Source organism: Mastigoproctus giganteus, chromosome 8, assembly GCF_048544385.1.
Source record: "Mastigoproctus giganteus isolate SK-2022 chromosome 8, ASM4854438v1, whole genome shotgun sequence".
In the NCBI taxonomy this organism is placed as follows: domain Eukaryota; kingdom Metazoa; phylum Arthropoda; class Arachnida; order Uropygi; family Thelyphonidae; genus Mastigoproctus; species Mastigoproctus giganteus.
In genome coordinates, this window is record NC_143582.1 from 88,563,125 (window position 1) to 88,588,900 (window position 25,776).

Consider the following 25,776-nt stretch of genomic DNA (forward strand, 5'->3'; position numbering starts at 1 on the left):
AAGCAGAAGGAAAAACACCTTTGAAATAAGAAAGTGAAAAAAGGCGGCAAAGAACAGAAGTAAGTTCAGGAGCACAGGTTTTGAGAACAAGTGGAGAAATACCATCAGGACCCGGAGCTTTCTTAGCATCAAGATTTGTCAAAATCCTTCTGACATCCTTTTGATGGAAGACCATAGGAGGCATTGAATGGAGCATGTTGGGAATGGTGGGAGGTGTTTTACCAAGATCATTAATACAGGAGGTGGAAGAAAAATGGGATGCTAGCAGGTCAGCTTTATCCTTGGCTGAAGTGATAACAGAACCATCTGGTTTGGACAGAGGTGGGGGTAGAAATGGGCAAAAGTTGCGGCCAATAGCTTTGGCAAGAGACCAGAATTCTCGGCTACCATTAGGGCAAGAAGCAAGTTTTCTACTCTTAGCCTGTTCAAAATCTAGTTTGGACTGATTATAATTGCTTTACAATTGTTGCGAGCTTTGGTGTATGCAGAAAATGAAACTGAATATTTGCAAACAAGCCAATTACGATATGCAATGTTCTTCTCTTGAACCGCCTTAGCACATTTATTGGAAAACCAAGGTTTAGATAAAGGACGAGATTTTAAAATGCAGTGTGGAATAAAGGATTCCATTCCTACAAGAATAATTTCGCTGACACAATCTGAGCAAACATCGACATCAAAAGTTTTGAAACAGTAATCCGATCAAGGAAAAGAAGAAAAGAAATCTAGCAGGTGATCCCATTTTGCATTCTTGTAATGCCAAACAATACGAGGTTGGGAAATGCCATAAGATAATGGCTCCATTGGAGAAGAGACAATCACCAAGTTGTAATCTGAGGTGTTTAACGGACCACACACTTCGACCGTGTACTTAGAATGGTTGTTTGTGAGAAAAAGATCAAGCGTGTTGGCTGCATGGTTAGGATTGTCCGGTATTCTTGTAGGTAAATGAACAATCTGTGCAAGGTCATTAGTAATTGCAAAAGCCTCAGCATCTCGACCAGCTGGGTCGGTGTTACAAGAAAACGGAAACCAGCTGGAGTTGTGAACATTAAAATCACCAAGGAAAATTACCTCACTGTTAGGAAAGTTGGACTGGAGAAAGTCAAGTTCCAAAGAGAAGAAGTCAAAAGCTCCAAGTGATTAGTGAAGTCGGGAGAACGGTAGAGACAACAGATGAATTTGACACAATGAGGTAGAGAGATTTTAAGTCAGAGACGATCGAAAAGAGGAGATTCCAAATTCCCAAGTTCCGACAGGGAATATCGGAACGGAGATATGCGGAAGTACCACCTTTGAGACGAAAGGAATCATACAGAGAATAATTTGGGAAACTGAGATGAGCAGTGGTTGAATCAACTGATAACTGAGATTCTGTCAGAAAAAGTACATGGGGTTTGGCAAACTGCAAGTGGAAATGGACATCGTTGAGATTAGAATTGCGACCACGTATATTTGTGAAATGGACTAGGAATTGTTTGGGAGGTTTAGAGCTTTTCGCCGATAAGCTTACTCTATTAGTTTCACAATTCATGGTGTAATATTGTCTTGACGCTTATATTGTTTGAGGAGAAATTATGAAAAGAAGAAGAAGACATCTTTATTGTACAGTAAAGGTACAAAAATGTGCCCGCCACAGGGGCTTGACAAGGTTATGGGGTAATATAAAAACATGTACAGTATTACATAGATAACATGACATGAAATATATGTCATGTTATCTATGTAATACTAGATAACATGACATAACATGACATGAAATTAAATTAAAAACGTGGCATTAAACCATTCTATAGACATATCCAGATATATAGCTAAGAGTATATATATAGTTCTGAGGCAGACAGTACGCCAAGATATATATACACGTTCATATGTACAAAGCACATACTTCGACAGTATGAACCAGAGTTATAATGCTCAGTACGTTCTACGTTGATATCAATATTTGTAAAAGAATAAGAGAAGTTTACCTCAATATGATACGTAGAACACTTCCTTATGATACTCTCCAGAAATTAAAACGAAAACAATTAAAAAATCGAAAATCTTATATTATAGCTTGAAAAGGCTTTGCTACCCACAATCACTCAACAAATCCTCCAGACGAAACCACCTGAAATCCACTATGCCATCGCAGGAAAATCATCAATCACTAACTTGGCAGCCACCACTGAACGCATTCTCTGAGCATTCGAACAAAGAGCTGAGCTAGCAACCACGTATCTAGACATAAGCGCAGCCTTTGATGCCGTGTCAATCCCGGCTTTGCTCCTCCTACTTAAGGAGAAATTTCACATTCGAGGTGATATGCTGTGCTTTTTGGAATCTCTTCTCTGTCACAGGGTACTTATTCTCCATCGGCAACAACACACCTTATCCTGCGACATTACTGCTGGAGTACCGCAGGGGGGTGTCCTATCCGGTGTCCTGTTCACAGCTATCATCGTGCCCATTATTGCCTCAACGAATGGTCTCCTATGCTATGCCGATGACCTTAAACTGCTGACTCAAATTAACCCTGGCGACAATCCCGTTCATCTCAGCAACAAGATCAATTCCCAACTTAAGGATCTAGAATTGTACCTGGCAAACTTCAATCTAAAAATCAATCCAGTGAAGTGCCCACGTTATATTCTCCCGTAAATCCATGCCGACAGTACTCAACGTTTCACTCGCAGGGGTACGAATACCAAATGTACCCTCGCACACAGACTTTGGCGTTTTGTTTGACCAAAAGTTGTCCTTTCTCAACCAGATCAACAAAATCAGTACCAAATTCTCTCGTCTACGGTGGACCTCAAAGCAGCAGCTGCTACACGTCCGACATCCTGTCACTGTTAAAAGGTTCATCATCTCCACCGTCTACCCCGCCATTCTCTACGGTGCAGAAATATGGGCCTCTGCTGCACCTACAAACCTTAAGCGGGTGTACACCGCCGAATACTGGTTACTGAAATGGGCCAATAACAAGCTTCGTCTACCTCCCGCTACCACAACCACCATGATGGCACAAGCACTCGACATCCCGAGGTTGAAGTTCCTGATCGTGGAAAAGAGGCTGGTCTTCACAGCCAAACTCATCACAGACTAGATATCATCTCCAAATATTTGGAATGCTTGCTCTTGGAGGATTCCACAGCTAAGTCTGAGGTCGGTACCAGCACTCGTGGCTCACCACAACAGGCTTGCACTCACTGAGAGATTTCTCTCCAAGCAGATGCCCCCCCCCCCCGCCCTCAACCGTGTAGACGCCGACATCGACAGCATAATAAGTAAGAAGGACAGACACAACTTTATCAAAGCCCTTGAACCCTGATGTATTGTAAAGTTGTATTTACTTCTGTATCTAGCTCTGTGTTTTTATGCTCTATTTGTATTTCTTTTGCATTTGTGATCGGTATTTTGTAGCCTTTTTGTACGAGTTCGCTGTATTTTGTAGCTATTTGTATTTGTACGCCGTACTTATCTTATTTATATGTGAACCCCTGGCGCTTGTCGCCGTGATGGGATATTGTGCTGTAACTCTACTTCACAATAAAGATTTATTTATTTAAGAAATAATTGACAATAATTAAAAATCGAATGAACACATTAAATATCAATTTTACTTAATAATGAAAATACCAATAAGAGCTTAATTAACGGTACTCACCTCAATTGATCTGCTTAGTTACATGGTATGGAAGGGGAAATGAAGTTTAAAATAAGTTAAACTAAATAAATGCGGAATTGTTAAAACCTATAATTAAAATTTGCTCAAGGAAGAAGAAGTGCACTACCACGTCCCTGGTTATTATTTATAAAATATTAATATGAGAACAAGGTGAAGCCAAATTAAAATATTAATATTTTATAAATGACAACCAGGGACAATGTAGTGCACTTCTTCCGTGAGCAAATTTTAATTACAGGTTTTAACAATTCCGCATTTATTTATTTTAACTTATTTTTTAAACTTCATTTCCTCTTCCATACCATACAACTAAGCAGATAAATTGAGAGTACAGTACCGTCAATTAAGCTTATTGCTATTTTCATTATTAGGTCGATTACATAACGGTACATTAAGAAGCTCTATAAATCATCTAAATATCAATTTTACGGATCTATAAATCATCTAAATATCAATTTTACGGAATTAAAAATTAAGTAAAAAATTAATTTAACGAAAAAATTTTTATTGCAAAACGATTTTCCTTTCTGAAGCTGACAATGCTTTTCGACCGTATTTCGTGATCACAGGAATGAAAATTATCGAAAAGGGGTGAGCGTGGAACTTAAATAGGGATTTGTCTTCGCACATGCCCGTAACGGACCACGAGTCGGAGATTAGATATGGCCGGCGTATAATTACGTTGGACACTTAAGTATTTTGGCCTATGTTTTTCTCTAGCAGCATGAAAGGCTAATTCTGACGCTACTGAACGAGAAACACGAACTGAGGCCGCGTGTTGGTTAACACGAAAATTCAGAAGAAACCGTGTAGAACCCTGATGAGACGAGTCGCAATCACCGCAAGAAATGTTGTATACTAGGTAATTTATTTGTGTTCCGAACGAGGAAAGGACTGAGCGATTGTTCAGTATAGTGTATAATTTCCGTATTGGCCTGGCTACAATTTTAAATTCGGTATCTTTAATAAGAAGCTTCGTATAATTAATCGGTATCGAGTTATTATTTAACATATTCCAAAAAAACATGTAATGTGTATTCAACGTTTATATTCGTATATAACGGGGTAACATCTAGTGAGAATAAATTATTATTACCGCCAAGTCTACAGTCCTTGAGGTTAATTAAATAGTGTATCGTAGTTCTTAATCCCAAATTGTATCTCCTATCTAAAGTGTTTTATAATGCTATATGCATTTGTGGCCAAGGATGAAAATGCCGAATTTCTGTAGGAAACAATAGGCCGAATAGGAAATCCGGTCTTATGTACTTTTACCTGACCGAAAAGTGCAGGAATATTGCATGTTATGGCCTTCAATTGAGCCATAATAATGTAGTCGTTTTTTTCCGTACGCGGTTAACGTTTTATTGTATTGATTGACCAAATTGGTAAATAGTGCTGGGTCTACTTCAAGATAAGTGGAGGTATCCGATACAACTGACTATAACTTATTAATATAATCAGATTTATTGAGTATTACCACTGTATCTCCTTTATTAGCTCTCCGAATAATAATGTCTTTATTTTCCCGAAGTTCACGTAAAGCTGAACTGTCATGAGTATTCAATTTAGGAAGTCGCGTTTGTTTTATGTTATTCACCACCTGGTTTACTTGTTGAATAAATAAATCTTTTTGTGGAACATTACGAAGTCCAAATTCAATATCAATTACGCACTGTTTTTTAGGTAGTTTTCGAGGTGGTAAATTGTAATTTAATCCTTTGGATAAAAGTGAAATCTGCTCCTGCGATAGCGTATACGAGGAAAGATTTGTAACGTTGATACGTCGGTTCGTTAAATGTTGGGCGAGTGTTCGCGAACTAGTAATCTGCGGTAGACCGTTGTGCGTATGTGGTGGTGAGGGGGGGGGGTCGCCACACAACTCGTATGCATTTGGTCGCGAGCTCGCGACAATGTGTTGGAACTCGTATGAACGTGTCTTGACCCTCCCGATGATGTATTCAATTTGTGAACGTGCCTTTTTTTTTTTTTCTGAGGCCTGTGCTTCACGTCGCAAATCTATGGAGGTATTCAATACAAACCAATCGTTAGGATGCAAATATTTTTTAATTTGTCGCGAAGTTTCCTAACTTGGGAAAGATATTTTTGTTTATTAGAATACCGAATCTTAAGGCACACTTATAACTACATTACGCGATGTGGCAAGTGCTAGTTGCTTAACGCCCGAAATTTTATGATTTAAATTGACCCTGCCAAACTTCGGAACAATGTTGTTTTGAAGGCAATACTTTAGAAAAGAAATATGGTAACTTTAGGCCGAGTATCTTAGTGTTAATCTAATGTAATTTTGCACAAAGGTATTCAAAAAATCCCCCATACTTGTATGTATCGATAAGTTATATATGGAGAAAAAAAGAAGTGAATGAAATAGTCAATAGGGGTTACCCACTTGCTAAATAGACAGAATTAGGGTATAAGCTAAGGATAGAATACAAAAAAAAAAAAAAAAAAAAATACACAAACCAACAATAGTAATATAAAAAAATACTTTATTTGTCCCATATGTTGAACAGTGGCACAAACAGCTTAACAGATTCTTTAAGGAAATTTTTCATTTAATTAAACTCTTAGTTGAAGCCAACTATAAACTATATCACCTTTCAAGACAAAGTATACAAACAAATTTTTGGTTGGCCAATGGGATTAAGCCTAAGCGGCCTAATATCGAAGATCTATCTCTCAACGATTGAACGTATACATTTGATGCCTTTTCTACCCCGTATCACACTATGGGAGGTATTGAAATGATGTTCTAGTCATTACCGATAGTAGCACTATCCAAGACATTTTACATTCGTTTAATAATATTCATTCTAGACTCAAATTTACATTGGAAGGGGAGAATACGGATACTAAATCATTAAATTTTCTAAATTTCACGCTTAATCTGGACGCGAATAAAATCCAATTTAACGTCTATCATAAACCCTACAAACACCGGTATGCTTCTGCATTGACAGCTATCATCCGCACCCGTTCACCTACAAAAGATCGATTATCGTTAATCAATTTCTCAATGCTTACAAATATTCAACGACGGAATCTGCTTTGGGCTCAGAAATACAAATATTAACCAGCAGATTCTTAAACAGGGGTTACCCATTTGCTACAACAAACAGAATTAGGGTACAAGCTAAGGATAGAATACAAAAAAATACACCAACCAACAATAGTAATGTCAAAAAATACTTTATTTCTGTCCCATATGTTGAACAGTGGCACAAACAACTTAACAGATTCTTTAAAGATACCGAATTTAAAATTGTAGCCAGGCCAATACGGAAATTACACACTATACTGAATAATCGCTCAGTCCTTTCCTCGTTCGCAACATAAATAAATGACCTAGTATGCAACATTTCTTGCGGTGATTGCGACTCGTCTCATCAGGGTTCTACGCGGTTTCTTCTGAATTTTCGTGTTAATCAACACGCGACCTCAGTTCGTGCTTCTCGTTCAACAGCGTCAGAATTAGCCTTTCATGCTGTTGAAGAAAAACATACTTTTTTATTTAACGAGGCCAAAATACTTAGAGTGTCCAATATATACTAGACTATTAATTACATGAGAATTCTGTTAATGTTCGCCGGCCATATCTAATCTCCGACTCGTGGTCCTTTACGCGCATGCGCGAAGACAAATAATCTCTATTCAAGTTCCATGCTCTCCCCTATTCGGTAATTTTCATTCTTGTGATCACGACATACGAAAAAAAGCATTGTCAGCAACAGGAAGGCAAATCGTTTTGCAATTTTTTTCGTTAAATTAATTTTTTACTTAATTTTTAATTGCGTAAATTTGATTTTTAATTATTGTTAATTATTTCTTACTGTAATGTAAGATTTTCGATTTTTTAATTGTTTTCGTTTTAATTTCTGTAGAATATCATAAGGAATATCATAATTTATGCTGCTGCAACAGGATCTGGAAAGGTAGAGCAGATGGGCTGAGAGGTGGCAAATGAAGTTTAACATTGACAAATGTAAAGTACTACACATGGAAAACAGCAACCCCAGAGCAACGTATCAACTCTGTGGTACAACACTGACAGTGGTAGAGAATGAAAGGGACTTGGGGGTGGTTGTGCAGGCAGATATGAAGTTCTCTGAGCAGTGCAGACGGGCTGCAAGATTAGCTCATGGAGTATTGTCAATGATATACAGGAATTTTTCCAGCAGGGATAAGGAGGTGATTATTCCATTGTATAAGGCGATGGTCAGGCCACACCTAGAGTACTGTATACAGGTCTGGAGGCCTCATTTCAAGAAGGATGTAGAGCTGCTGGAACGAGTACAGAGAAGGGCAACAAGATTAGTGAATGGAACAAAGGGGTGCTCTTACGAAGAAAGGCTTAAGTTTTGCAAAATACAGTGTCTGGAGACTAGGCACCAGCGAGGTGATCTGATAGAGGTGTATAAAGCCTTGAATGGTTTAAGCATGCTCAATGCTGATGGGATTCTTCCTCTAGCTCAGAAAAATCACCTGAGAGGGCATAAATTCAAATTGAGGAAAGACAGATGTAGGATAGACGTGCGGAAATTTGCCTTTAGCCAGCGGGTGGTTGGTTGGTGGAACAGACTTCCATCCCTTGTGGTGGAGGTTGATAGCCTAAATAAGTTTAAGGCTCAGCTGGACAGGTATTTTGAACGAACAGAGGGGTGAAGTGGAAGTGGTTTTTTTTTTTTTTTTTGGCTGATGCTGCATAAGCTTGCTTTCTTGCATCAAATGCCTCTACTAATGCTAATGCTAATGCTAATCACAACGCAACGCCGTTACAGAAATATGGAAGTGTTCTACGTATCATATTGAGGTAAACTTCTCTTATTCTTTCACAAAGCACACTGTATATGCTTCTAAGTCAGAATATTTCACAGGCGTGTATTAAGTTGTTCCGTATACAGTTTTGCATTTTCTTGTGAAACCATTCGTCGGTGTACTTGCGAGGTGCCGTTCTGTGCATCATAGCAGATGGGGATATGAGTATGAGTCGACATCAGCGGCCATACAATAGCGGAACAAGTTCGGCCAGCGAGCACATGTAATTGCGATCCGAAGCGAATTTCTGGGGGTCTAGTCCGATCATTAGTAGGGCTTGTTTTGTAGGAAGTACTTGTTCAGGTAGAAATCTGTCACTGATCTTCAGCCTGTTCGGCTGTAGCTGAAGAAGAGGGGTGGCTCTTAGGGAAGGAAGTGGAACATGCCACTGACATATATCCTAGAAATCAGGGGGAGTTGATCTTGCCAACCAGCATTTTAATAGTGGTCACAGTTCTCCTCATGCGGATTATTTGAGGCAGCCGTGGGATTTGAAGTTGGTCGGCCATGCTGGTGGTCCTCTGGGTAGGAGGGGGGCAGGGGGTTGCCCACTTTAGTATCCAGTATTCGCTGGCGAGGATGGGCTTCATGAGAAAAGGTACCACGGAGGCCCATATTTCAGAGGCATACAGAAAAGTAGAATACACAACTGTTTGCATATATCTAATTGTAGTTCTCGCATCTGTGTTATGAAGAGGATGTTGACGGGCAATCCAGAGCATTCGGCTGATCTTGCGTAGACCACATTCGATGTGATAGTTGAACTTAAGGTTTGGGTCGAAGGTTACACCGTGATCTTTGTGTTTAGTTACACTTGGAATAATTGCACCCTCCAGTAAGGGTTGTATGAGAAGACGTTTGCAACCGAGAAATTTATTGGTGAGGTGGAAATGAGGCCTGCCTTGTACAACACAGCATTAAAAGGATTACCCCAGACGATTAACAAAGGGTTTTACTGAAATTTATTATATGCGAGGGAAAGTAGTAAATAATATAAAAAATCTATTGATTGCTACATACATTTAATTGAAATTCGTTGTACATAAGTTTATTTTTCAGAATTTTAATTTTCTACTAAATACTAATATTTATTTTAAAAAAATAGAATAAATTTTATTGTAATTATATTCTAGTATTTTGCCATGAAAAGGGGACGACACCGTTGAAATATGTAGAAAAGGAATCCCTTATTGACACGCCTGAAGATCACTCTCCAACTGCCATCGTTTCCATTCCCTCTTCAAAAACATATCCATTCCTTCATACAAAACAATGCATGCAACAATTTTTTATTACGTCGATAGCAAAATGAGGATTCAGTAATATGCTAGAGTGAAAAACGCGCAACTTATTGCTCAGTATTCCGAACGTGCATTCTACAAGTCGCCTTGATCGAGTTAATCTATAACTGAAAATTCTTTGCTCACTGCTCAAATTTTCAGTCAGTCCAAATGCTTTGTCCCTTACCAAAACAAATCTGTACCAGGAAGAGCTGTATTTAAAGGCCAATTAAGTTGTTTCATTAGATCTTCTTCCAAAATTTGAATTTTTAAAAATGTTCGAATCTCCATCGCGTCCATAAGCACTAATGTCTATTGCAGTGAAACAGTAGTTTGTATTGATTTCCACATCACGATATCAAAATTTGCGATTTTTCACTAATTAACATTAGAAGTTTATCAAAACTCTATAGAGAGAAAAAAAAAACAAAAAAAAAAAAAAAACCTTCTCCGGAAACTTCCTATGTGTTTCAAACATAATATAAAACTGTCCTGTTTTTTTAATCTATTTGAATTTGCTGGATGAATCCACCATCGTCGTTTTCTCTTTTTACTCGCTATCAACTGTATACGTAAATGCCCAATACATCCAACTTGAACAACATTCATCTTGCAACTGAAAAGGTGAGTATTCAATGAAACGTTAAAAACGCCCCTTCTAGTGTAAAACGATCAGACGTTAGAAATGCTAAGTGTACTTCGCTGTTTAGAAGGCGTTTACAAAGGCAGCCAACGCCGGCGCTTTAAGCGCCCGTCTAGTATAGCCCTGGGGTTGGAGGAATATGTTGAAACTGAAGATATCGAGCGACTGCCGCGTCCTGCACCATAATTAGACTTAAAACCGATCGAACATGAGTGGGACGCCTTCGGACTTCGCATTGCACGCCAACAGCCAACTCCTCGGTTACTTGATGAGCTAAGGTCTGCGCTGGTGGAAGAATGGGATTTGTTGCAACAGAATTTTATAGACCCTCTTATGTCGAGCATGGTTCACTGCTGTCAGGCTTGTTTAGCTGTTGGAAGGTATCATACGCCATACTGATGTCATGTGACCATATTTCGAGCATCTTGTATCGACATCTGTAATGTGACCTTTTTGGTAATTCTTATATACCTATATACGTCCCTTATACCAGTCCGGAGTTATTATTAGTATTATTAATAGCCATATGGTGCAAGAAAGCCTGAGGCTTATGCTGCACCAGGAAAAAAAAAAGTTCCCGAGTTACCCTGAGAGAGAGAGAGAGAGAGAGAGAGACAAAAGTAGAAGGGAATCACCAAGAAAGAGAAGAATGATGATACCCAGCTCGGGATATCATCATTCTTCTCTCTCCTTACTTCCTAATTTCAGCGTTATTCTATGGTACACAAACATACCAAATTTTGTGTAGCTTCATCGCAAGCTGTTACACCACGTTTTCCACTCGTTCTGTTTTTGTCGAGCAGTGTATTACTATTCCGGAACAAAATAACCACTGAGAAATAGACCCTTTGCTTTTCGTAAGTCGTCCAATACGTAATCTTGTTATTAAAATTAAATATTAATTTAAATTATTAAATTAAAATGTAACTGGCACAGACGGCAATCTTCTTTTTTTACCAGGGCACTTATACTTTTGTTCCGCCCTTCTGTATCCATATTCACAAATTAAGAAACAAAGTTCCACAGCACTAAGAAATTATGGTAGTGTTAAAAAAAAACGTTTGACCTTCAGTAAAGTCAATTAACCGTATTTTTATCTGCTCGGGTAGACGATATATGCAGACGATAAATAGCTACAAAGTGATAAGCTTCAACGAATATAATTTCCGCTTTCACAGAATATTGCAAATACGTACATATTTTCACTTTCGCCTGAGTTATATAAGTTTAGCCGACGTCTAAAGCAATATTGCATAAAAGGGCATTAAAACTGTAAAAATCAAACCTTTACTTTTTAATTTACCGCCTGTTTTCCAAAATTTCTAGTTTATCTGATATACTACATCAACATACAAATGCCATTGCAGCATTTAATTAAGAGAGAATCTACTACTATTATAACATACTAAATCAATAAAGTCGAGCTTACCAAAACTGTATATATATATATATATATATTTTTTTTTTTTTTCATCTTAGCTGAAACAAAAAGCAAACACCTGTGCACTTTGAAACTGAAGAAGCTCGCTACTTGAACACCAAAATACCGAATATCTGCGTTTTCCAACTGTGAGGTGAGCGCCACCTTAGGAGTCGAAAGTTATAATTTAGTAGGAGGGACTGTTTACAATAAAAATAATTTTTAATTGCACTTTTTACTGCAAATCACATTATTTCGAAAGCACAGTATTTTATATCAAAATTAAACGAAATTATTTTCATATACCTCCGAATTAACTGTACATAATAAATATGGTGGTGGAATTTATAAAATAGATTAATTTGGATAAGTTGAGACAGAAGTTTAATAAAGCTGATCTTGTGCATTACTTTCAGGAATAAAAAATCAAATGATAAGAAATATTCCAGTGATCTGAGTCCACTGACCTCCTCCTGTTTGACCAGTGGTTTAATACACGAGTAACTGCGAGGGAAATTTCCTTGCTTGAACATAGGGACTGTTCCCAAATTACATAATTTTTTAAAAAAATGTTTTCAACTGAACAGCAGCATTCATCAAGTGGTTCAATTAATGCAGCATACAATTCATCCACATCCAATGGCGAATCTGAGTTGTGAAAACCATTTAGTAAAAAATAAGGATTCCATGTTCTGTACAGAATACCAAGTCCATAGTTTGCATTAAAGTCTGGAGGAAAAACAAATTGTGGCTCAAGTTCATTCACTTGACTTCCCACTTTGTACTAATTCCACAAAGAGAAGGCCTAGTGAGTGATCTTGAACTGCTGTTGTGTATCTGCTATAGCATAGAATGGTGGATGAATTTGTGAATGCATAAAAAATTGGCAATTTATTTTTAAAATAACCATTTTTATTTATTAAAATAATAGAAAAGTAGCATGTATTATAAATTATAGACTATTAACAGTGTATTAACACTTTGTTCGGTACACCTGCCCTTTCAATGAAATGGAGCAATTCTTCTGCAACAGCATCACATATTCGTACGATGCGACATAAAGCAGGTGGACAGTTTCTTTTACGCCGACAAATAATCATGTTGTTTCGCGAAAGTGTGTTATCCACATTTTTCCAATCTCTGTTTACACGATCACAGTACCTGAATATCCGAATGACACCGACATTTTGGACAGTTTCAAAAAAAAAAAAAAAAAGAAAAGGAAAAAAAAAAAAAATCAAATTTAAGAACTAGTGAAAATACCGATGTCGAAAGAAGGAAAAGAGGACTATGAAGGTATTAATTCTTCTAAACATGAATTGTTGGCATTTGGTGAAAGTGAAGTTAGACAATTGTCAATTAGGTTACACTTAAATGAAAGAGATGCAATTCGTTTGTTGGTTTGGTTTTTATGACCATTAGCCATATAACCATATTGTTCTGGGGGGGGGGGGAGATGCGGTGGTCATTCCCTGACCTTTCCGCATCCTCCGTATTTGGTCACGGGCTCGAACCCGGTCTAATCAAGAAGCGTGTGCTACGCACTGCTGCTCCTGCCCACCTGGCTACGGAGGCACCCATGCAATTCGTGGATACCTAATCGATAAGAAGGTTTCAGAAGAATTGAAGCATTTGATGAACTCTGAGTACGATACCAATTTCATCGAGTGAATGTTAACGATTTTCACAAATGAATCTGATCGGCAACCCAACCAGCGCTTCGTTGATGACAAAAACAGTTTCTTCACTACTGTTTCTTAAAATTGTAGGCCCACGGCTGACCCGCTTCGATCCAGCAAAATACAATAGACTTGATTTTCCAGGATAGGTGGTAAAAAACAAATCCCGGATAATCGATTTCCCGGTTAATCCAAAAGTCCCCAACATACGTAAGAGATACGTTCCAGGACTCCTTACTTCGTTGAGTTTTACGTAACTCGGGAATGATTGATAACATATTGCTACTATATTATTATTGACAAATCTGAATTCCGCGCGATACTTGTTAATGTTTGGCCATTTCGATACATCCTTATTATAATGATTCCTTAGAGATATAAGATTCACCGCTTTCAAACTTTTGAATAATTTCAAGTTTTTTTTAACTGAAAACGCAACTCTTTTGCGTTTACCCATCATTTTCATGATTTCTAAACAAAAAAAAAAAAAATACTATAAAAAAAATTCCGACATCCCTGACATAAATAACGAAACAAAATTTGTCCTTTTGCGCTACACCGGAACACAGCAATCGACGTGACGCACTAAAACAAACTGAACATTTGGTCTCTCTTTTTTTTTTTTTAGTGGCGGGTGTGTGGCGGGTTGCAAGATAATAGGTACACTAATCTCCCTATGACGACTTATAATTCCGCTTGTCGTTTATTTACGACTTTCAAAATCTGTTTATACATATTCTATCATTGATTCCTGGACAAACTTTTCTCGACCAGACGTGACACATCTCATCAAGAAGAGGCCTAGCATCGATCCCTGGACTTGACCATTAATCTTGGACTCCCGGTTTTGACCACCCCCACTGTTCGTTCTGATGGACTACTGGACCAGCCTTCAGTCTGGATGCGACAAAGACTCACCAAATGGAGTCCCAATGACGGCACCTGAACTAGACCTTACTGAACATGACCCATCCACCATAGCAGCACTCACACTGCTGGATTTCCAGCAAGTTGTCGGCTCCAACTGACTGGCCGTGCTAGCTGTACCTACCCTGAACTTGCGGGGTATATCTCTCTCTCATTTTTTTTTTTCCGGCTTTCTTCTGTTTCCTGCCATCCGTTCTTTACTCCCCCCCCCCCCTATTTTTCTCTTACAGAATGATTTTTTTTTTTTTTTTTTTATTTATTATTATTATTTTTTATTTTTATTATTTTTTTTTTTTTGTGGGGAGGTGGTTTTCGTCCACCCGCCACCCCACTCTTCTCTCTGGTGAGGCGTTGGGCATGCCACACTGTCATCAGGGGCCATCTTCCCTATTGGCCCCTTTCTTCTGTTTCCTACCCTCCAGTCTTTTTGCCTTCCTCCCTTACTTTTCTCTTGCACAACGTTTTTTTTTTTTTTTTTTTTTAGTTTATATATATATATATATTTGTGTGTGGGTGTGTGTGTATATATATTTTTATATACACACACACTCATGCCCCCACAGGTCTAAATCTAAAAACATCAAAATTACTGCCCGACCTATTTGGCCCTAGAACAAGTTATCAGCGAACAACCCTACGCTCTTAAAATTACAACCGTTGCTCAAGAAACAGCGATCATCTCATTCTTAAATCTGGTCCTAGCCACTGAAATCCCAGGAAAGTAGGTGGCAGGACCCGCCAGAGTACTCTAGCTACAGTGGTACACCCGGTCAGCCTCCCCGTGGCATGGTGTGGTAACGTCGGGTCCCACTAGGGGCTCGGCGGCTAATAGACCGGAGGAACAAAGGGCACAACACAATATACAGCACATGACCCCCACACACTTCAAATCTCTGGCCCCGATACAATGTACACCCGCGGAGATGGGAGAAATCCCAGGAGCCGTTAGACACTAACATACCTTATACATATTCTAGTTATTACTTGAATTTTTTGATTTCTGGTTGATTTTTTTTTTTTTTTTTTTTAATTTGGAGTCTTGAAGTGTCCCGGTTAATCGAGTCTGCTGTATGTCGATTCGTGGCTGCTTCGGAAACGTCATTCAGCAACCGACATACAAAGAGGAAGAAAAGAAGTCGTCACAGGACAGGAGGAAGGCCTCCATAGCCGAGTGGTCAGCAGCGGGAGTGCAGTAGCACACGCTCTTTGAGTAGACCGGGGTTCAAGCCCCTGACTGCTGAATACAGTCGATCTGCCAACCCGCACTGGACCAGCATGGCAGATTATGGTCCATTTCCCTCAGCACGAATTGTTGAGGAGGCTTCCATCCTGCAGTGGGTTGATAATGGCTGCACTTTACTTTTTTTTTTTTTTTTTTTTAACCATAGGACAGGAGTCGGCAACCTGCGGAATGCAGCTCTTTTAACATGTAGCTTCGGTTCTTTAACTTTACAGCTCACATGACGCACAATTTGAAATGGAGTTAGAGAACTTAAAAATCAAGATGTGGAGTGCAATGCCTTAAAACTGAAATTGGGGATTTGGAGGCAAAAGGGCTGCCTTGCAATTCTACACAAATGGATGGCGATAGATGAGTTTAAAATGCAGACCAAATTGTGTTCGATGCGTAGAGTAGCTTACTGGACCCATATATAAATTTGAAAATATTTGCGTTTCGACTTCTCTGTTTTTGGTTCGACGTATTTCTGCCAGCAAATATTTTTGAACATTAACTATATTAAAAATAAATCAAGAAACCGTCGTCTGAACAATGCGAGCATGTTTAAAATTACAACATACTCGCATGATGTTCAGAGACTAGCTCAAGAAGTTCATCAGCAAAAGTCACATTAATCTGTACCTAATTGGATGTTTGTTACGTTTTTTCAGTATTAATAAATATTTCAAAAAGAAAAAAAAAAAAAAAAAAAAAAAAATATATATATATATATATTTTTTTTTTAATAAACACCTTCCCACTCTATTCCATTTCTTAAAAACTTTTGCCTTCCCCTCCTCCTCCCAGCTTGAGCTGAGGTGTGGCTCTTCGGATTCTCTCTTTTTTTTTTTTTTTTTTTTAATTAGATCAAAAATGGCTCTTCACTCAAAAAAGGTTGCCAGCCTCTGGCATAGGGTGTCGATGAGAACATAAAATATTCCACAAAAGCTTTTATTATGAAATTATTTTTACTTATGTTATTATTTTTTACTTATTTTATTCACATTATACTTATTTTTTTATATACTTAATTTGTTGTTCTTATTCTAAAAACATTACTACTAAAGTAACAATATCAGGAGAAAAAAAAATTTAGAGTACTTTTCATATCTTTTTAATTTTCAATTTTTACTCATAGCAAAGAATGAGTACTGGCACCTTTTTTTTTTACAAAAAAAGCACTGGTTATTACATATTATATAAGATTAGAATATTAGACTAATAGCTACTTATATACACTGAGTAATCACTGAATTATGACCACCTACGTAATACAGGCAGTTCTCGCTTTAGGAGTTCCCAGGCTTACGAGTTTTTTTTTCTTTTTTTATTTTATTCACAAAAAAAGTATCAAATATCAACAAAATCGAAAATATGAACATTAATTGCAAAAAATGAATGTTAAACATTCATAAATATCGCATTTCAAACCACGCACGTAGCTATACAATACAGTGTACCCAGCTTTACGATATTAATCTCTTCCTAAGACACCATCGTATCATGATGGTAATTCATTCTAAGACCTTGGAAGTTGAAATTTACGCTATATAACTGTTTGTTTGTTTGTTATTTGGTTTTTAGGAGCATTAGCAACTAAGGCCATATTGCTCCGGGATATGCGGTGGTCATTCCTTGACCTTTCGGCATACTCCGTATTTGGTGGTGACGGGCTCGAACCCCGGTCTAATCAAGAAGCATGTGCTACGCACTGCTGCTCCTTCCCACCTGGCTACGGAGGCGCCCGCTATATAACTCTCTAAAAGGTCGTTTTTATAGTGTAAATTGTATTAGTTACCAATTCAAATCACTAAAATGCACTACACTTTCATCGTTATCATATGTTCTGTTATAAGACCCAATTTTGAATGTCTTTGTGACATTTTTCTAAAGCACATTTCTGGAAGTCACAACCATAAACAATAAAAATAATTTGCACTTTCCTATTGGGCTTTTCTAATTATAAACGGGTAGTAAACTCGATGTTATACATTTGCAAAAACACCAATAGCTGGAATTGTGTTTTTTTGCGTTATTATGGTGAAATGTTTTCCCCTTTACTGAAATCTGATATCATATAAAAAACATAAATAAAATTTCAGAATCTTCTCTTCTTTCGTTTTTTTAAGCTTCGTAAACTTCTTACCTTGCACAAATCGTGTTAGTTGCAAATTGTGCATTCCGTTAAAAAATGATTATGCACCTATTGAAACTTATAAAGAAAATAGAAGATTATTTTGGAAACAAATGCCTCTTGAAGCACTTTTGAAGACGACTTCTTGCGCAAAAAACCAATGAGTGCCGAGCCAATAATAAGTGATCGACAAGTGTGCATTTAGTCGATGATGAATAAATATTCTTTAAAATTTGTAAGTCATAAATAATTTCTTTATTATAATTTGCTTGATTTTACAGGCTACGTTTTAATTTCTTTGTATAAATCAATCATTGTTTAACCAAACTAATTAGCTAATTTCATTGTTGAGATCATAACTCCTATTTTTAACATTATGTATATGGGATTTAATTCACGCTTTACGAGCGTGCGCTACGAACAAATTAACTCAAGAACTACCTGTACTTTGTAGGTCCTCCTTTTGCCCTCAGTACAGAAGATATCCGATATGGCACTGATTCAACAAGATGTAAGAAACGTTCGGGAGGTATGACCAACCAAGCTGTGTAATGCGACTAGCAATGCAGGTATAGAGGTGATTGGTGTATCCAGACGCCTGATATGCCTTTCCACAGTGTTCCACAAGCACTCTATGGGATTGAGATCAGAGGGCAATCAATATGCTGGAAGTCAGAACTGTGTTCCTCAAACCATTCCTGCACATCAAGTGCCCGAAGGTTGTCATTGTCCACTGTCATCTTGGAAGACACCATCGCCTTCGGACAAAAGTGTAACATAGCAGGGTGTGCACAGTCAGCAAGCAGTTGACGATAGCGGAGACCAGTGATACGTTGTTACACATGCACTAGGGGTCCAAGTTCCTGCCAGTGAAACATGCCTCTCCAACTTTTGATACCGTGCATGATGGATCAAGAGCCTCATGTTGTTGACACAAAATCCGTACATGATCATCCACAGTGTGGAGTAAATAACGTGACTCACCCGACCAGCACACCTTCCAGTCTTCTAACATCCAACTTGCATGCTCTTTGCACAAGGCATCTTTTACACCGATGAACCCTGGTCAGGAGAGGATGCCATAGGGGTCATCTGCTGGTATAGCCCATAAGTGCGACACATGGTCATGCCAGATATTGTTCCATGTTGTATTGGGTAGTCAACTCTTCAATGGTGCTGCACCTGTTCACTTGTACGAGTCGTTGGTGGTTATTTGGTTTTTAGGAGCATTAGCAACTAAGGCCATATTGCTCCGGGGATATGCAGTGGTCATTCCCTGACCTCTCCGCATCCTACGCATTTGGTGGGCACGGGCTCAAACGCCGGTCTAATCAAGAAGCGTGTGCTATGCACTGCTACTCCTGCCCACCTGGCTACGGAGGCGCCACGAGTCGTTGGATCCGGCGCTCACCTCTAACATCAACCTTTCACTGACCTTTGTAGTTTTGCCGTTGGGTCATTGTTTGACCATTTTGATGCCAGTCCTGGTACACTTTAACAACGGCGGCTCTCTAACACCCCACCAGTTCAGCCGTTTGGGAAATCGAGGCACCAGCTCGTCGAGCTCTCACAAACTGTCCTTTATGAAAGTCCGATAAATCCTTCCTTTTACCCATCACGCTTGGAATTTTACTACCCTAAACCCACTGACACCTTCCATTCAACTTCCGAGGTCTTGGAACGAATAACTAAAAAACAATGTTATTAGGTTCACATTACGATACGATGGTGTCTCTGGAACGTATTAATATTGTATAGCCATATTGTATTGCTATGCGTGTGGTTTGAAATGTGGTATTTATGAATGTTTGGCATTCATTTTTTTGCAATTAATGTTAATTTTTTGATTTTGTTGATACTTGAAAAAAAAAAAAAAATCTCGTAAACCTGAGAACTCGTAAAGCGGAAACTGCCTGTAATGATGAACAAGCATCCCACAGAAAGAGATAGAGTCATTGAAGGAGCAGACAAATCTTGGACAAATCATTAGCTTTACAGTTAATGACTTGTCCAAGAAGTGAAACTTCGGCACTCACCAAAAGAAGAGAAGCTGAAAACTAAGCAGTGATGAATGGAACGAATTATATTAGGAATCAAAACTGTTGGAGAAGAGAAAACTCTTGTAATTTGAATGTATGCTCCCTAGTTCTGGAATCCTTTATAACAGTGAAAATTCTGCCTTCATTAATTTTATTAACCCTTCTCAGAGCCTTATAAACCTCAATCAGTTCACCTCTAAGGTGCCTCTTGCTAAATATGCTCCAACAATAACATCTTTCTGAAAATCAGAAAGATCAATGTTCACTTGTCTCCCCATAATCAGATTGATTAAGAAGTTTCAGGAAAGTATAAGAGTATTTATCCAGTACCTTGGAACTTGTAATCATATAATGTGACAATTTACATACCATACTTAATTATCTGTTAATGCCCATTGCCAATGGTTTGTAATGTTTCAGCCAGTGAGGGTTTATGATATAAAATATCATTTTCATGTTTCTAGCAGTTTTTCTTTCCTCTCAAAAAAAAAAAAAAAAAAAACCCCTTGTAAGGAAGGTTTTCTGATAAGGTGCAATTTTTTGGCTTCAGCTTAAAGCAAATAGTATTAAAATAAATATTTTTGTCTCCCCCCCCCCAGGTAAAGAATAGCTTGATCTCTAAGAATTTGAATACCTCATATTTACAATAATTATTTTTAATGGAAGTTTTAAATTAACAATAGTAATAGCCATATAGCACAAAGAAACCATAGGCTTTTGCTGCACTGACCAAAAAAAAAAAGAAAAAAAGTAGATAAGAAAATACAAATTATTTGCATCTCTCAAAGGTCAACTATTCAAAGGTTGGTCCCAACTGCCTGCAAAGGAAAACATGTTCTAGCAATCAACAACTTGCAGGGTACTGAAACTTCCTACAATCTCGTCTAAACCTCTTCCCTTGTAATTTGAATGTATGCTCCCTAGTTCTGGAATCCTTTATAACAGTGAAAATTCCACCTTCATTAATTTTCTTAATCCCTCTCAGAGCCTTAGAAACCTCAATCAGTTCACCTCCAAGGTGCCCAGTTGACAAGCTCTACAGCCCACATAATCGAAGTCTTTCCTTGTATGGTTGCCCTTTTGCTGATCTCACCATGCAAATTGCCTGTCTTTGGACCCTTTCAAAAAGCTCAATATCTTTTTTCAAATGAGGTCTCCATATGAACACAGTATTCCAGATGGGGGTCTTACAATTGCCTCATACAGTGAGACTATGAACTCTATCTCTACAGCATAATGTTTGACAAATCATTGATAGGATACCACAGGCTTTCCTGGCTGCTTGATTACACTGCTCAGAAAACTTCATATCTTCCCATATTATAATTCCTAGATCCTTTTCTTGCTCTACTGTTTTTAATTCAATCCCACCAAGTGTATAATTTATTTTGGTGTTGCTATTCCCCAAGTATAAACCCTTGCATTTTGCTGCATTAAAACATAGCTGCCACTTCTCTGGCCATTTTTGAATCCTGTTCAATTCATCCTGCTTGGTACTGATCATTAACTACTCTATCAATCTTTATATTTTCTGCAAATTTTGGCATTACGCCTTCTATCCCTTCATTGTTGTCGTTTATGAAAATCAGAAATAGTGGTCCATGAATAGATCCATGGGGTATCCCACTTCTGACTTTACACAAATCTGAAGAAGATTCATCAATAACAACCCATCTTAGAATTTTTCTAATAATCCCAAAATTTTCCAGCTTATACAGTAACCTCTCATGAGGGACTGAGTCAAATTCCTTGCTAAAATCCAAATAAACTGTCAAAATTGTTCCCTACATCCAGCTTATGAGTCACTGTCAAAACAGCCTATTAAGTTAGTTAAACATAATTTTCTCTTAACAAAACCGTGTTCTGTGTTATTCAGAAAGCCATAATTAATGTATCTGGATTGCACCCTTAATCACTGTTTCTAAGATTTTCCCTTACCACTGAAGTCAGACTAACCAGTCTGTAGATACCGACTACACTCTTAGTACTGCCTTTATGTATTCGTGAATCTTTTCCGAGTCCAAAAATGCTCTCATAATTAACTTCAATGTTTCAATACTCTCCCTGAAAATTACTGGGTATATGCCATCAGTTCCAGGAGCCTTCCTTGCCTTTATGCTTATAAGTTTTTCTAACAAACAGTCATCTGTAATTTGGAAATCATTAATTTTATATGACTCAGCCTCACTTGCACAGCATCTTCTCAGTATGAAGTCTTTCTTCAGTAAAGACAGATGCAAATTACCTGTTCAATTCATCTGCAATATCAGCTGGGTTGTCTAAGACATACATGAAAATTGTCTTGTCCCCATCCTTTGCTCTCTTAACCAGTGCTTTCTCATGTGAAGCCTGAACCTCTCTACCCTTATCTGTGGTACTATTACAAACCAACTTGTAGCTGTTGTAGGTTTCAGTACTTTTCATTGCTAAAACTATCCCATGATATCTTTATTTGACTGGCCAACTCTGCATTCATCCATTTTGGCATCCTCCTCCTGTAATATTTTCTTAATTTTATGCATTTTTGGCCTTTGTGATTTTTTCTTTAAAGGTATTCTATAATTCAAGTGTATTCACCCTCACCCTCACTCTGCAATTCACCCAATTCATCCACTTGCCTACCCCTAACAGGTACCATATAGCATCTAAACTGTCCAAATCCCCTCTTCTGAATTAAAAAATCGTGCCTTTACCTTTTAACTGCTGCAACATCTTTCTTCATCTTCCAACTGACAGCTGCATGATCACTACCTGCCAATGGTCCTCATATTTTAACCCCTGTAATATCATCTAATTTGTGAGAAATTATGAGGTCAAGAATATTCTTACCCCTAGTATTTTCTCTAATACACTGGTACAAATAATAATCATCTAGTTTACTTAAATTGTTTTCTCCAAGGTGAGTTCCCCTCCCATTTATTTCAATCAATATGGGGCAGATTTAAGTGACCCATAATAAGATATTTGTGCTTGTGGTTGCCCATTCCACTTGCATGTGGGGAGACTCATCATACCCTTCATAATCTTCTGGGTTTCATGCTGGGCTTGTCACAATTTGTATTACTGGCTTCTGAAAAATTGTGGGATTAACAAGATAATGGCTTCTTTCAAAGCAACCAGGACTTATCAAAACAGTGTGTTGATTATTTCTGACTACATTTTGCTGCATAGTGACAGAAGATATGATGGCACTCTTAAGAAAAAAGTTTAATATAATTTATTTGAGTTTATCAGCAAGTTAGGAATATTCTTTCTCTGTTTTCAAAATGCTCTGAATAGCATTGGAGAGACCATTTCTCTAGGTGCCTAATTGATGGTTAAAGGAAACTATATAATCAACTGATAAGGTCAAAAGGAAATATTTTGATTTAATTTACCTTGACAGAATAAAAAAAAAAAAAAAAAAAAAATAGTCCTGTCATTTGTGGAAGCAACCATGGTAAACTTATTCTGAGGCAACATTTAGTTCATACGTTACATTCTGAATGAGTGAGGCATATGATTTTTTAGGATATGTTTGAGTCAAGAATGGACAAAAAAATAATCACTTAATACAACCAAAACTGTCTTCACATTTCAGCTCATCTCATAATTTCCAAGCATTCTATAGTCAAAGTGATGAAAGGATCTTAGACAGATAAAGTGAAGAATCCAAGTCATCAACTATGGCAACATTCAACAGAAAGTTAGCATTTGCTGCATGAATAATGTGTAACTGAGATAGTGTGACATTCCTTCTGTTCCTAAGCAAGATCCCGCAGGAATTCTGCTAACACTTGCCTACCCCTAAAACCTTTAGTCAAAACCACCATATGGCACAGGCAACAAATTTCCACTACAAATCATTAGTCTGCCATACAAATAACTACTCCCTAGCTTACGTAATACTTGATACGGAAATTCGACTTTACATAAGTTTTTGCCAGCCTGTCCAAACTTAACAAAAATTTTCAGAATCTTCTCTTCATTCTACCCAGGGTCCTGAGCTGGATATCACCATTCTTTTTCTTGGTGATTCCCTTCTACTTCTCTTTGTCTCTCTCTCTTTCTCAGGGTAACTCAGAATTTTTTTTTTTTTTTTTGGCTGGTGCAGCAAATGCTTCCTTGCACCATATGGCTAATATAATAGTAATAAAAATAATTTACTCTTTATAATGGTGAAGGGAAGGGGACAAAATAAAGATGATTAAAATTTTGTGCACTTTCGTAATTTTTCCTGTGCATGAGATAAAAAAATTTAATAAATAATTCTATTTACATGTTCGTCAAACATTTCTTTTTTGCTTCAATTAAATTCGCGAGTGCTGCATAAGCATTTAGAGAAATTCCAGCTTACATAGAGTTCCACGGAACGCAACCCTTAAGTAAGTCAGGGAATGGCTGTACTTTCTCACAGTGAGCCTAGACAGCTGTAGCATAAATAATCATTGGTGAAAGTTGGGTATTTGAACCAAGCAACCCACAGAAATGTTTTAATGTTTTTCAAATGGCTGAGACATCTTTGTCCCCAAATACAGTTCTGAATACTTCAAAAGTTTCTGATTCTGTCTTGTCAAGTATTGTAAACAATTCATTGCACATATGATGCCTTTAATGATACATTTTAACAGAAGAATAAACATGCCTATACAAAGCAGTGTCATTCAGGATTGAAACAAACAGTGGCATCATATAAAGAATATAATGTCTCTAATTGTTGCTAACCATGGCTGCTGTTCAGTATCCTTGTAGTAAACCAGATTTTGCTACGGTACATTTAGTCCTCAAATTTAATTAATAAACATTCATTATTTTGTTTTTTACTCTTAGATTTTATACAATTGAATGTTTTTACATTTAGCAGCATAAAATAAAAAATTGTGTACATACCGTTACTACATAATAACAAGCAAACACAAAATAAATTTGCCTCTCTCTCATAAGATACAGTTATTTAATTAACACCTGAGTAGTACATTTTGTCCACTTCATGATTGGCTTTATTAAGCCTACAACCTCTTATCATGGAAAAAAATAATAAATAAAATAAAAAGGAAGAATGCACTTGATCACCAGAATAAAAATATAAAGCAGCATTAAAATATCCAGCCTACAAAAAAATTCTATCTTCCAATCATGATAATAAATATATAACTTCCCATTCTCATATTACTAAAGGAGCACAATGTGAACTAATGAAATACTAATATCTCAAATGTTTCTGTACATTTTTTCAAAAGCTAAAATTATATTAGTGCTTAAATATTTCAATCTATGATCTTTGTTCTGGGCTAGGCTTCAATTTCTAGTCCAACCCCTACTTTATGTCCACCTTGGTTAAAGTTTTTGCCATCAATAAGGTAAGATAAGGTCATCTGGATACCTAGAAAAGAAAAAAATAATGTATTTTCAAAATTCAGTCCAGTGAAAAAAGCTATGAAAGTTGTTGATGTGCATGTCAGGCATAGCCTGTTCATATTTATATGCAAAATGGGTTTGCTACTGAGTGCATTGACCTCAATATGGTGGAGATACTTCACCACAAGTTGATTTGGTATTGCACTACTCCAAAGGAATGGAGAAGTATACTGCTTTTTATTTAAAGTGCATGACACTACCCACACCTGGGTTTTAACTGTGACTGAAGTCTTGTAGATGTGCAGGTAAGTACTGTGAAGAACACTGCTCTGCCCATCATGTACAATGACTTTATGCATCTCTCGTAGCTTGAGGCTTTTTCCTTAGACTCATCAACACTGTATGTATTAAATAGGGTAGTAACCAATTGTGCAAAAATAATAGTTGTACCTTTATTTCTGCATACCCAGCGGTGATTTTCAAGACTACATTAAATGCATATCATGCAGAATACATGTAAAGTTCTCATAACATTGATTTGAATTGTTTTACTGTATGATACAGTTAAAAAAAAAAAAAAATTCAC

At 37.4% G+C, this 25,776-nt stretch overlaps 1 protein-coding gene across 1 annotated transcript in view; it reads right to left on the reverse strand.

The window, feature by feature from the left end:
* Positions 1-24,753: 24,753 nt before the first annotated feature.
* Positions 24,754-25,776, reverse strand: part of LOC150081704 (voltage-dependent anion-selective channel-like) — a 180,556-nt gene continuing 179,533 nt past the window's right edge. The window contains exon 9 of the mRNA XM_090379569.1: positions 24,754-25,215. Coding sequence (XP_090235695.1) covers positions 25,124-25,215 — 92 coding nt within the window. The 3' untranslated portion in view covers positions 24,754-25,123. The remainder of the gene's footprint in view (positions 25,216-25,776) is intronic.